Source organism: Budorcas taxicolor, chromosome 4 (assembly GCF_023091745.1).
Source record: "Budorcas taxicolor isolate Tak-1 chromosome 4, Takin1.1, whole genome shotgun sequence".
NCBI lineage: Eukaryota > Metazoa > Chordata > Mammalia > Artiodactyla > Bovidae > Budorcas > Budorcas taxicolor.
Window position 1 is genome coordinate 53,562,113 of NC_068913.1, and position 12,654 is coordinate 53,574,766.

The 12,654-nt window shown below is 36.7% G+C and overlaps 1 protein-coding gene across 1 annotated transcript in view; it reads right to left on the reverse strand.

Moving 5' to 3' along the window:
* MET (MET proto-oncogene, receptor tyrosine kinase) overlaps window positions 1–12,654 on the reverse strand; it is a 113,563-nt gene that overhangs the window by 11,841 nt on the left and 89,068 nt on the right. The window contains exons 12-17 of the mRNA XM_052638579.1: window positions 11,187–11,333; window positions 9,811–9,967; window positions 9,476–9,616; window positions 6,066–6,296; window positions 4,063–4,143; window positions 1,976–2,157 (exon numbers count right to left, since the gene is read on the reverse strand). Of these exons, the coding sequence (XP_052494539.1) occupies window positions 1,976–2,157; window positions 4,063–4,143; window positions 6,066–6,296; window positions 9,476–9,616; window positions 9,811–9,967; window positions 11,187–11,333 (939 nt within the window). The remainder of the gene's footprint in view (window positions 1–1,975; window positions 2,158–4,062; window positions 4,144–6,065; window positions 6,297–9,475; window positions 9,617–9,810; window positions 9,968–11,186; window positions 11,334–12,654) is intronic.

Genomic DNA, 12,654 nt, shown 5'->3' on the forward strand with positions numbered 1-12,654 from the left:
GTGGAGTTAGGATTTTAGCCTATATCTGTTAAGACTCCAAAGCTTATGCTGTAGTGAAATCAATCATATTAGAGGCCCTCCTACTGGTACTGAAGCAACAGTGGCCTGAACCCACACAGAAAATAGGAGATCTCATTCTCCATATGTTCAACCCACAAACTTGGATGGACAGCATAATGGCTTTAGTAACTATAAGAACTGTATCTGAAGTCACCCAGATGTCACTGCAGTACCTGGTCATCAGGAACAGGATAACTCTTCTTCAGCAGCCACAGTGAAGTTTGTGAGCTAAAGAGGCAGCCAGTGGGGACCCTATAAGGAGGGCTACAGCCTCCCTTAATGCACCCAGCATGTAGAGAGGCCATTTCCTGTGTTTTCGGCCTCTCTTTAAGATATATCTGTTAGTGGCTGTAATAAGTACAGACTCCTTGGACTATAAAGGCAATGGTACTTTGTAAGGTAAATTCACCTTATTTGCAAAAATTCAGAGCTACAGAGTATTCTCTTTTGACTGAATGCAAAATATTTCTTTACTATCCTAGAGCTCATTTCTCTAAGAATCTGATCCCATGTTTATGAAGTTGTTTTGATCAAGAGTAAAGCTACTCCATAACGTCTAAAGAGGTCTGTTCACAGAAGCCAAAAAGCAGCCTGGGGCCATCTGTGACTTCAGTTCTGGAGACTACTTCTTCCCTCCCTACTCCTGGTCTAGCCATTGTTTGCTCAGCCTTTTTGGAACTAGCATAAATGTCACTAACAAAACTGTCATTTGGAAACATCTAAGAATCTCTTTTGTAACCCTGAACTCATTCATTTAGCAGATATCTCCTGAAAGTCTATGTACTTAACTCTATTTTAGGTGTTGGAGCCACAGTAGTGAACAATATACACACAAAATTACCTACCCTCATGTGCTTGTACTCTAATAAGATATGTGTGTATGTGTGTGTATATACACACATATATACATATACACAACTATCATTTATTTATTACCTAGCAGAGTACTGTTCAATAGAAATATGAGACAAGCCACATATGTAGTTGAAATTTTTCTAGTAGTCTCATTAAAGAATTAAAAAGAAACAAGCAAAAATTATTTTCACAGTATGTTTTTCAACCCACATATCCAAAATAATATCATTTTAACATGTAATCAGTATAAACAATTACTGATGAGATATTTTACCTTCTTTTTTTTATACTAAATATTGAAAACCTGGGATGTATTCTACACTTACAGCAAATCTCAATTTATACTAGTCACATTTCATGTGTGGCTTATGGCCACAGTTTTGGACAATTTAGGCCTCAGTATCATATGAGGGTGTGATGGATAAAAACAAAGCAGGGGAGACGAGAAAGAAAGAAGGCATGAGAGTGCAGTGGTCAGCTGCAATTTTAGACAAGTCAGGGAAGCTTTATTTTGAAGATGACATTAGGGCAGAAAGCTGAAATTAATAACCAAGTGAGATATGTGGATATTTTGGAGAAGAGTAGTCTAGGTAGAGAGACTAAGAAGTGCAAAGGTCCTGAGGTGGAAGAGTGGGCAGCAACTTTGAAGAATAGTGAGATTCATTCATAATTAATTGTCAATGTATTTCCTTCTAAGGTTAAAGCTGCCTTTGGGCTGAGGCTCATTCTGGCTCTACGTCTCCTGTGCGGTGCTTTTTGTGGTGTATAGTAGGCATTGAAAGATGTGTACCTATCTGGGGGATGGCAGAGCAAGGCTGCCTGCAGGGCAGGTAAGAATCACTGTCCCCAGAAACCCTTCTACGTATCACTATCTTCCCACTAGGACAGAGGATTTTGAGAAACCAGAGAACTGAATGGGCCTCTGTCCATTTGAACGGTGTCAATGTTTCACATGGGTTTCTTTGGCTAAAAATTTAAAAAAGGTTCAAAATATCACATTTTGGAAGGCTGGCTGGCTTAAGGCTAGTTCATGAGTTAGCAAGCTTGGCAATATACTTACATGAGTCTCATTTCTAATGAAATTTCGAAGATCCCCGTGTTTCATGTATGGTAGGACCACCAGTGGAGACCCCTCACTTCGAAGGCAGATTCCCAAAAGCGAGAGAACATTGGGATGACTAAAATCTTTCATGATGATTCCCTCAGTCAGAAATTGGGAAACTTCTCCTATGTCAGTGATTCCTGAGAAGGCCAGCAGTGGAGACATTAACTTCATTACAGGGACAATGATTACTTCATCAGGTTCAGGGAGAGAAGCACAGAATATAAAACCATTGGACTACATCTTGCCCTGATGCCTCATCCTCAGAGTGTTTTTTACAATACAACTGAGTGAATGATATCACCTGTGCTGCACTTTTGAGTGACCACCTGCCCTTGTTTTTGAAGGAGTCTAGCAGGGCATGGGTTGGCAAACTTTTCTGTAAAGGACAAGATAGTAAATATTTTTGGCTTTTTAAGCCACATGGTCTCTGTTGCAAATACATAACTCTTGCCATTGCAGTGCAAAGGCAGCCACTAGTGGCCGATAATAGTGGCTGAGTCTTGAAAAACTGTTTACAAAAACAGGCAGCAGGCCATAGTTTTCCAGTCCCTGGACTAGTAGGATCTGAAGACCAAATGTTGACTATGCTATCTAAGTAGACTCTTGTTATAATAGTTTCCAAATAGAGATCCCAAGGGCCTGATATTAGTCAGCACTAATGAAGAGTTAACAACCTTTAATTTATTAATCTGATTAGTATCAGTGTCAGTGATGATACTCTTTTACAAATGGAGTGCATTCCAAGACCTGGACGTCCATCTGGACTAAATAGAGATCAACATACACCAGGGACAGAGAAAGATTTCTTGGCAATAGGACTTCTTACTACAACTGGCAGTAGTGCTCTTTACTGAGGCAAATTTATTGACAATTATACTAATCCATCACAGTTTGTAGTTAGATTTCATATAAATTGTTGCTTTAATTATCTTGTGGTTAGACTTCCAACAGAATGAACCATACAGAACACTGCTCAGCATGCAGATTTATGTTCAAAAAGGCTGAAATATTTCTGTTGATAACATATCTTGTAGGAAAACCTTTCACATATGCATTGAAAACATTAGTTCCAATATAAATTTCTAATGTATCTTGTTAACATTTTTTTAGGCTGCCTCAAACTATGAGCAGAAACTTAGAAATGGGGGTAGAAAAGGCAACCACACTGACTTGACATGTGAGACCTGTCAGCAAACGTGAAGCCAGGCAAACTCTACTATGAGGAGTACGGCGGGTTGTACAAGATAGTAATTCATGCCATAATTATGGCTCTGGGTCATTAACACAGTCTTAGTTTATGTTTGGAAGCATTCCATATTTCTTCTCTCTTTTTTTAAACAGGAAAAAATTCAAACAAAGTTTAATGACACACATACATGGGAAAGACCCGGGAAAACTGAGTAACTCTAGCATTCCCTGCTTCTTAAAGAGTATGCATTCCATTTTAAGCAGATTTTTCTCAACAGTAAATAATACTAAAAATACATATATTCTAGCATTAAAAGGGGGTAAGTATCACTTGCTAAGGAAGTTCATTTAATTAATGGATTATCTCATTCATCAAAAATGTGGATAAATGAGGTATTACCACATTTATAATTTTTCAATTTTCTGCTGTTTTCTCTTGTTTGACTTATTTCATTTTTTATCTTTTTGATGGAAGTTGTGGTTAAAGAAATAATTATAGTAATGCCTCTGGGTACAATGAGTCATTACTACTGTATGTGCCAAAATGCTTCCAATAGTTTCCATAAATGTCACTTGCAAAACAAATATTGTAAGCCAAACATATTTAAATGATACTTAGGCTCATCCAAGAATCTCATTTCTCTTTCATTCTTACTTATGAGAGCTCTGAGGGATAATTTCTGAGGAAATATTTCAATAAGAATTTTGATCAAACATTTCAGGATTAGATCCATCGTTCCAGCTAGTTACTGATTTTTCCACAAGGGAAAGTATAAATTAACATTTTATTATGCACTGTTTATTAGTCTGCAACCACAGAAGTGTACTCCACTGTTAAATAAAATACAACTTACTATTCAAGGATTTCACAGCACAGTGAATTTTCTTATCATCGTTGTCCAACAAAGTTCCATGATATACACAACCAAAATGTCCTACGTGATAGAGGGAACTTGGTTAGTGCTGCATTAGTTTTATTTGTTTAATATTATTTATTAAGCTTTTCATGATCTTCATTTCTTTTTTGTTTCCTACATGGCAAAAAAGTACATTGTTTCTTATGCTTTTGATTAATAGTACCACTACTTGTGTGTGTTTATAAAATATGTAGATATATTTTACCCAAAGATAAAAGCAATATGATTATTTAACACATGGTAAAATATTTAGGTGATATAATTGTTATTAGAGGTTAAGATAATAAAGTATTCAATAACAGTGGAACCAGTGAAAACAGGAGTAACATCTGCCTCATATAAGGAATATTATTATTAAATCAAAAAATATCTTTTAAATATAAAAACAAAGTTTTATCCACATGAACTACAATAAAATAAGCTCTCTATATTCCAATAAACTGAAATGAAATAAAAATGTCACCATTAGAAATAAGATGAGCATTATAGAATAAGGATTTTCCCCATTAGTCACTGGTTAATATGTAATCCAGGCTGGCAGAAACTGAAAGACAATGGCCTGAATGAAGCAAATTCACTCTGAGTCATTTCAGCCAGTTCTCTCTGGTTTCAGCCACATCACTTTCCCAATGGTAGCCTTTCATCCAGTGGCAGTAATTTTCCCCAGAGGTGCCAAATGTCTGATAGCTGTGTAAGTCATTAAGAAATTCATCCAGCTAGCTAAGACTCCCTGAGTGCCTAGCATGTGAGTGTTGGGCATTAGTCTACCCTCTTGTAATGCAAAGATGAATAAATAAAACCTACACTCTTCAGGGCTCACATTCTCTTGGGGAAAGCATATAAATAAACAGTAGTATTCACAGAATCATTCATATTACTACTTTATAAAAGAGGTAACTGCCATTTTATCACCTTTCATGATAAAAATACAAAATACTAATTTTAGAATATGTAGAATTAGAACATAATTAGTTTAGTCATACATTCTAAAACTGGTAGTTACTGGGATTTATAGACTGGTGAAAGAACTATGTATTACTCTGATGTGAAAGATGTCTGTTAGCAGTGAGGCTGCTATTTGTGAAGGGGAGCATGCTAGGGACTAAAATCTGGAGTATATGATAGAGGAATGTGTTGATGCTATCACAGGAAAATGGGAAGGCCTAGCGAACACATAAGGCCAACTGTCCCTTCAGCCTCCTCTGCATCATGCTGGCTGATGTCTGTGCTATCTCTTGCAGCACATACTGAATTAAAGGATCAGAGGCCATTTGGTATTAAAGGTAAAGGCTTTTGAGAAAAAAAAGGGAACAGTGGAGTTCATTTCCTGGCTTCTGGTTGGTTTCTTTTCCTGCTCAATATTTCCTCCAGTACTGTATATGCTAGCTGTTATTGCTGCTTTGGCTGGCTTAATACAAATATTCATTCCTCTTTGTATAAAGAAATTGGAGTGCATTGTAGAGATGATGTATACTGCTTCAGATCAAGGGAAGGCTATAAATTCCCTGTCTCCTGATGCTGTCCAGCAGTGTACAAACTGCTATAAACTAGGACTTCATAGAGTTAGTCAATATTTTCAGGGTAAAGAAAGACTGGAAGGAGATATGAGTAAAAATATTAGAATTTAATAGAATGATTTTTAGACAGAAGTAAAAGGCACTTTCAAGAAATTATAGTTGTCATTATGAAAAAGGTGAGGAAGGAATGTGATTCATTAGTAAGATGTCTGGGAGATTATCAAGTTGTCTCCATGCACAGGGGCAAATCCCCATGGATGTGATTTGCAGGGTTGTATTTCTGCAGAACAGAAATCAAGCGCACTTGTTATCACTGCTCTGTCAGTTGCTTTCACCATTGTCTAATTCCTAATCTGCAAAGGCAGAAGATAAAATGCTTACTGGAAAATTGTGTTTAACAAAAAGCTGAGTGGAAATACTTACCTCTTCCTATGACTTCATTGAAATGTACAATCAGACTGCTCGGCCCAATTACTACGTGCTGAACTGCCTGGACCAGCTCTGGATTTAGAGCACTGAGGTCGATGTGGACGGTATTTTGCAGTAATGGACTGGATATATCAGAGTCCCCACTAGTTAAGATGGGGGATAGATCTGTCAGAGGATACTGCACTTGTCTGCATGACCCATTCTGAGATGAATTAGGAAACTGGTCTGCAAGATTAAGCAAAATTATTAGAAACAGTAGCAAAACCTCAATTAGTGGGGACTGCAACAGGAGGAGCAAACTGAATTAATAACAAAATCACAGTTTAAATTTAAATGTGAAGAAATAATTATTGTATCACTAAATGAGGCTAGGAAAAACCTTTACAAAGGAATTGATCTAATAAAATAGTAAATTGGAAAAAGATATGGGTATGCGTTTGTAAAAAACATTTATTGATTTTCTTACATTAAGGAGTAACTTTGAAAATTTGTTTTTTCCTTTTCATTTCCTTAGACATTTCTCTTTTACATAGCAAAGTCAAGCTTGAGGGTTGTTTTTTAACATACTATACTCATAAGAATGAAAAGTGGCAAAAGTAGTCAAGCAACTGCCTTGTTCCACAAAAATTCAACTAAACTATAAGAAAAGGAAAAAAGAAGCCTTTTGAGAGACTACTACTTATTAATGGAATTAATTAGTATTGCTCAAAATGTATGTGGATTCCTAGTCAAAGAAAAATATGTATAATGAAATATATACTCTCTCTCTCCCTCTATACACACACACACACACACACACACACACACACACACATACACACATGCATACAAACAACTAGAAATATGTAATGGTTAAACTTTGAGGAATGAAAACTTTCCACATTCATGGTAAGTTTCCCATCCTGTGGTGGTAGCAGCAGGTCTCGTATTATCATTGTTTAGAGGGAGCAGCTAAGGTCTGGGTTAGAGCGCCATCCTCACTGCTTAGTTGAGGGCACTTGGAAAGGGGTCAGATCAGCATTCCTTACAAGCTGATCTTTATAACGAGTCTCAGGCAAGGTTCCCTTTTACTAGGTAGGAAATTGTGGGGCTGAGAGCACATTTCTTAATGTCAAATAGGGCAGAGAAGGCACCAGTTGCTTTGCTCTTTCCAATGGGAATCCATATATGTCAAGGACAGGGTGCTATATTGGAAGCAACTGACTTGAAGATAAACTAGGTTGGGTATTGAAATGTATTAGTATATAACACACAGAGAAGGGAGGTCTATGTGGGGGGAGGGTCCTCATTAGCACCAAAAGAAAATATTGTTTGCTTGCAAATGATCCGGAAAATCAGAACTTAAGAGAGCGGCATAAAAAGAAAGTTGATGGTACCTCTGATTATTCTTAAACCCACTTAAACATGTTTAGTGTTTGCCACATTGGACAGTTTGGTTACTACATCAATTTGGCCAGAGCAGTAAACTCAGCAGTGGTTCCAGAAGAGCTTTGGGATCACCTACAGTTATGAAAATTGTAAGTTATAGTAATCATTAGCTAGAAATGAGACAGATGCATTCTACATCCTTCTTTAAAGGATACAGAACATTAGGGGAGTGCTTGAGATGTTGGATGGGTGAGGGATGGAAGGAGCCTAGCTGGGTGTCTGTTGCTTTAATCCCAGAGTCAGGGTTTCCAAATCTTTCCTAGGGGGGAAATGCAGATGAGTCAGATGATGGAAACTATAAACTCAGTTCCTCTGCCTTCACTTCTCAAACTTTTGCACCTAAAGATTAGGGTTATATTCTCAGAGGTGCAGAGATGGAGGGAAATCCTTGATGAGGCACAAGAAAAAGTTCTCTGGCACAGAAATTGTACTGATCTTTCTGTTAAGTTCAAACATGTGCACAAACCACCAGTGTGATTCTGGTTTGACACACTGTGTATTCTAAGTCTGCAGAAAACTCATAAAGAGGCTGTCCCCACCACACACACACACAGAGAAGCTCTCTAAGTGCCTCTTTATTAGATACTGGCTGTGCATTTCTTCATTCTTCTCTGGGTAACCTTCTTTTGCCTATTTTACTTTTCCATGTCTCCAAGGAGTAGGTTCACTGTAGGAATGAGGATGAAACTCAAGTTCCTTAGCAATGATGACAGAGGTCTGGTGAGCAATGAGGCTGAAGGAAAATTAAGTATACTTCTTCAAAAAAGTCACTTGTTAATTTTAAAGATCTCAAACTAGAGCCATTAAATGTGAATAAAAAATAATAAATAGTTCTACATTTCAAAACTATAAACTGGATTTGATTTTCCCATGTCGTTAAGGGCCTGGATTCTTAAAGGTGAATGGAGTCATGTGGGAAAAGACAACATTAATGGCATCTGTAGAACTAACATAAACTTGAAAAAGTAAGAGGCAATAAGTGTTGAAAAAATTAAAATGTTATGTGCCTCATTGCTCTTGTACTTGTTTTGATGAGCAATTTCTAAGTTCTGCAGTATCCTCAATAATCTGTGACTCATTTTATTTGTCCAATGGTAAATATTCAACCAGGAAAATGCTTGTACTTGACTCATGTCCTGTAACTTCTAAAGATAATGGAGCAGATACAATACAGACATTCTGCTTTTACCAGGAGAGTTTAAATAAAACAATGTGAAATACTGTGGTTAATCTGATTATTAGGCCAACGTTAACTCTCCTTTTTAAACGCATGACTGAAGGTTCCTGGTGGCTCAGATGGTGAAGCAGGAGACCTGGGTTTGATCCCTGGGAAGATCCCTGGAGAAGGAAATGGCAACCCACTCCAATATTCTTGCCTGAGAAATCCCATGGACAGAGGAGTCTGGTGGGCTATAGTTCATAGGGTCACAAAGGGTCAGATATGACTGAGCAACTAAGCACACACTGGTTAAGACTCAAAATATATTGAAGTCCTGGGATGCTGTGGATAAAAGACTGGGTGCTAACAGTTCATTGAGACTCCTTCAAAGGAGTGCTAAAGGTATAATTTAAATGTTTGAGGATCAGCAGGTAAAAAAAAAATATAGCAGTACCAACTTCTGTTTCAATATATATGTCTTGTGTCTTAACTCTTCCTGGGTTGTTAAAGAGAGCTTCACAGTTTCTTAGCATTGCACTCAGATGATAAACAGCTTACCTTTGCTCAAATGATTTTTAAAATGAACTTTTTTGTGAAAATAGAGGTTAAAGACTAAAAAAATCTCATATATGAGTTCATTTAAAAATAAGTCATGTAACTTTGTGTCAAATTAAATACTTCTTTGGCCAAAGAAGAGGTGATTACTTCTTTTATATTTTTATAAAAATATAAAGGCAAAACCAAAAATAAACAACACTGCCACAACCCACTGAGGTGTATGTATAGGTATTTTTCAGAAAAATAAACTGAAGTATACCTTCTGGAAAAGTAGCTCGGTAGTCTACAGATTCATTGGAAACCATTTCTGTAGTTGGGCTTACACTTCGGGCACTGACAAGCCTATCCAAATGTGGAGTGTGTACTCTTGCATCATAGCGAACTAATTCACTGCCCAGATCTTAAAAGAGAGAGAAAGACCTCGTTAAAGATTTGGCTATCATGGGTCCCAGTAGACTTTGACCTGGTGACCAGAACTCATGGCTTTTATGGATTGCATAAGACCACACACATGAATCTACGACAATTTTAAACTGTAATGATTGTATTGTTAAGGCAACACCTTTAAAACAGACAATAAGGAAAATTATGCACCTTTAATTTGCTTCCTTTTTTTCAGCCACAGGAAAAGCCCGAGTAACAGTAAGAGTATTATTGATACTGAGACAACACCAACAATCAGTCCTGTGAAATTCTGATCTGGTTGAACTATCACTTTTCCAAGAACAGTTGAAGAAATTGCTTGCTTCCACTACAAATGACAAATAAAAGTCAGAAATTAACCATGATATGTTCAAAATACACTACACAGTTGAATCATAATCTCTCTAGGCTCTAAATAATACCTGGTTATTACCGTTCTAGAAGTGGATGCCTCCAGAGTATTAAGACATTCTTCAATTCTTGTTCAGTGTTCAAATAATTAGGGGCTACTAATCACTGAAATACTTACATGATGCCTAGCTGTTTGTGCTTATAACTAAGTACTAGGAATAAAAAGATAAAAATCAGTCTCTGACCACGAGGAACTAAAGTGTGAAAGGGACACAAACACAAAAGTAAATGATTAAAAAAACAAATGGTTATAGTTCATGACGATATTTACTGTAGAAGCATGAACATATTGTAAGAGGCAGAGACAATAGAACATTAATTCTGTCCTAGAGGATAGGGTAGAGGGCACAGGAGACTCCCCATAAGAAGTGAATAATTATGTTATTATTATGGATAATAAAATCTCAGAATATTTTTATTTGCTTTGTTTTGATACACAGAAGAAGTTTTTGATGCTCCTTCCAGCTCTAACATGGCATGATTTTTTGGATTTATGGTCCATTTGAACTTCAAACTCTGATCTCATGATTTAGCTTTTTATTTTTAAATTTTTCATATGTTCCCATTTCATAACTGTTTGAAAACTTCAGGAACCCTTTAAAAATCACATATATTTGGATAAACAAAACATGGTATATCTACACAATGGAATATTACTTAGCCTTTTAAAGGAATGAAGATAGCTGTTTATATGAAAAAGGTTACTATAAAATAGTTTCTTATTTCACTTCATCCAGTGCATACACATTCTTTTATTTATGGGACTATGCATTTGAGATCACTGTGGCTGGCAGTACTGTGTTGACTCTGGCCTCCTAGGGTGGTGAGAGGTGGGAAAAGACACCACTGAATGTGTCCTTATCCCTCCTGAGGATTACAGCAAATTTCAGCAAGAGTGTGGCATGATGGAGAAGAATGTAGCCAGCAAGGACTTTTGAGACCTACCCTTTGAAGCTTGGAAAGGAGACAGTGCAACAAAAACATCACTATTTCTAAAATAACAACTAAGAATCAAGCTTAACTGATGAGCTAAAGCCTACACACAAATGAGCTTTAATGATTTATTTTAAGCCTGCAAGTGACATAATTACACTGGCATCTTTATTTACATCATGAGAGGAAAGCAGGAATCCCACCTCTATATTTAGTTCGCTGTTCAATTTAAGCAGGTCATTGGGGACCGTACATAATACAGCTTCAGAATGTGACTGTATATTTTCACAGCTCTTATTTCCAACTTTTAACACCTCCCCTTTAACTGCTTCAGGGTCAATATCATTTCCCTGGAAGGAAAAAAAAAGGAGCTTGTTAACACTTCACAATTTTGAAGGAATGCAAACAATTATGAAGGAATATAAATATACTGAAAACACAGGCCATGTTGTTTATCAAGGCACATGATTATCTGACACTCATTTTCATGGGGATTTGGATGGCTGAAACAGAGAGTGACCATTTTAGGGTACTAATTAGTCAGGAATCATAGGATCTAGCTTTTCCATCAAATTGGATTTTGGAGAAAAGGAGAGATTCTTGACTCACACCCTTACGTCAATGATGTCTTTTTCATAATCAACTTATTAATGTTTTCAGGGAGTACTGATGGTTGGCAAAAGGGATATAATTTAGAGATTTAGTTTGAGCTGCCTAATGCAGAGACACTTAGCTCTGGCTTCACTTTTAGAATCACATTGAGGGCTTTATATAAAATACTGATGCCCAGGTCCCATCTCCAGAGATTTTGATGTATGGATCTAAAAGTCAATGTGTTTCTTTGGTGTTTGAGTTGGGCAGTTTCTTTTCATCCTTCTTGCACAGTTGAACCCTATACAAAAATGAATCCATTTTTAAAGACATTCTTGTAAGATGCCATAAGACCCTCATTATGATGAGAGCATGATTATATTATTTTGAACAATTATATAGTTACATGAGGACTTTAAAAACATTATTCAATTTGACATACTTAGTTAAATGAAGTCACCATTAGGCATTTAAAATACCACTGTTTTGTTTAAGAAACCAATAATTACCCTTGGGAAAGAAATGAAAACAGAGGTCCAATTTCTCATATGAAGACTTAATGAGTATGGTTACAGTATTTATTAAAAAGCCATTAGTCAGAGGAGAAAGATATCAAAACACAATTGTATTTCTCTGAGGAACACAGAGCAGCCAGTAACAACTACAGTACTGCTACCTTGTTTTCCACTTTACTTTACATGATCTTTAATGCTTGACAAACTAGTCTTACATTGCCTCACATAGATCTCGATAGAGTGCTAGGTAAGATATCCTAAGATATCTTAGGTAAGATATTCTTCTTTCTAACATGAATTTGGAGTTTAAAAAAAAATGAATATAGACAAACTCTATCCTTACGATACTTCTACAGGCAGTATGTGTACTCCATTGAACCAGATCAGCCGCACAGGGCAAGTCCATGCAGAAGCACATAAATCTAACAGGTCACCTTGAGGCTTCAAATGACAACTTGTTGGTTAGGACTGAGGAGGATAGCCCTGGACCTCATATTGGAGGGAATTCAGGAAATGACAAAAGAAAGAGATTAAAGAGCTGGAGGGCTTGATTTATGAGGGAATG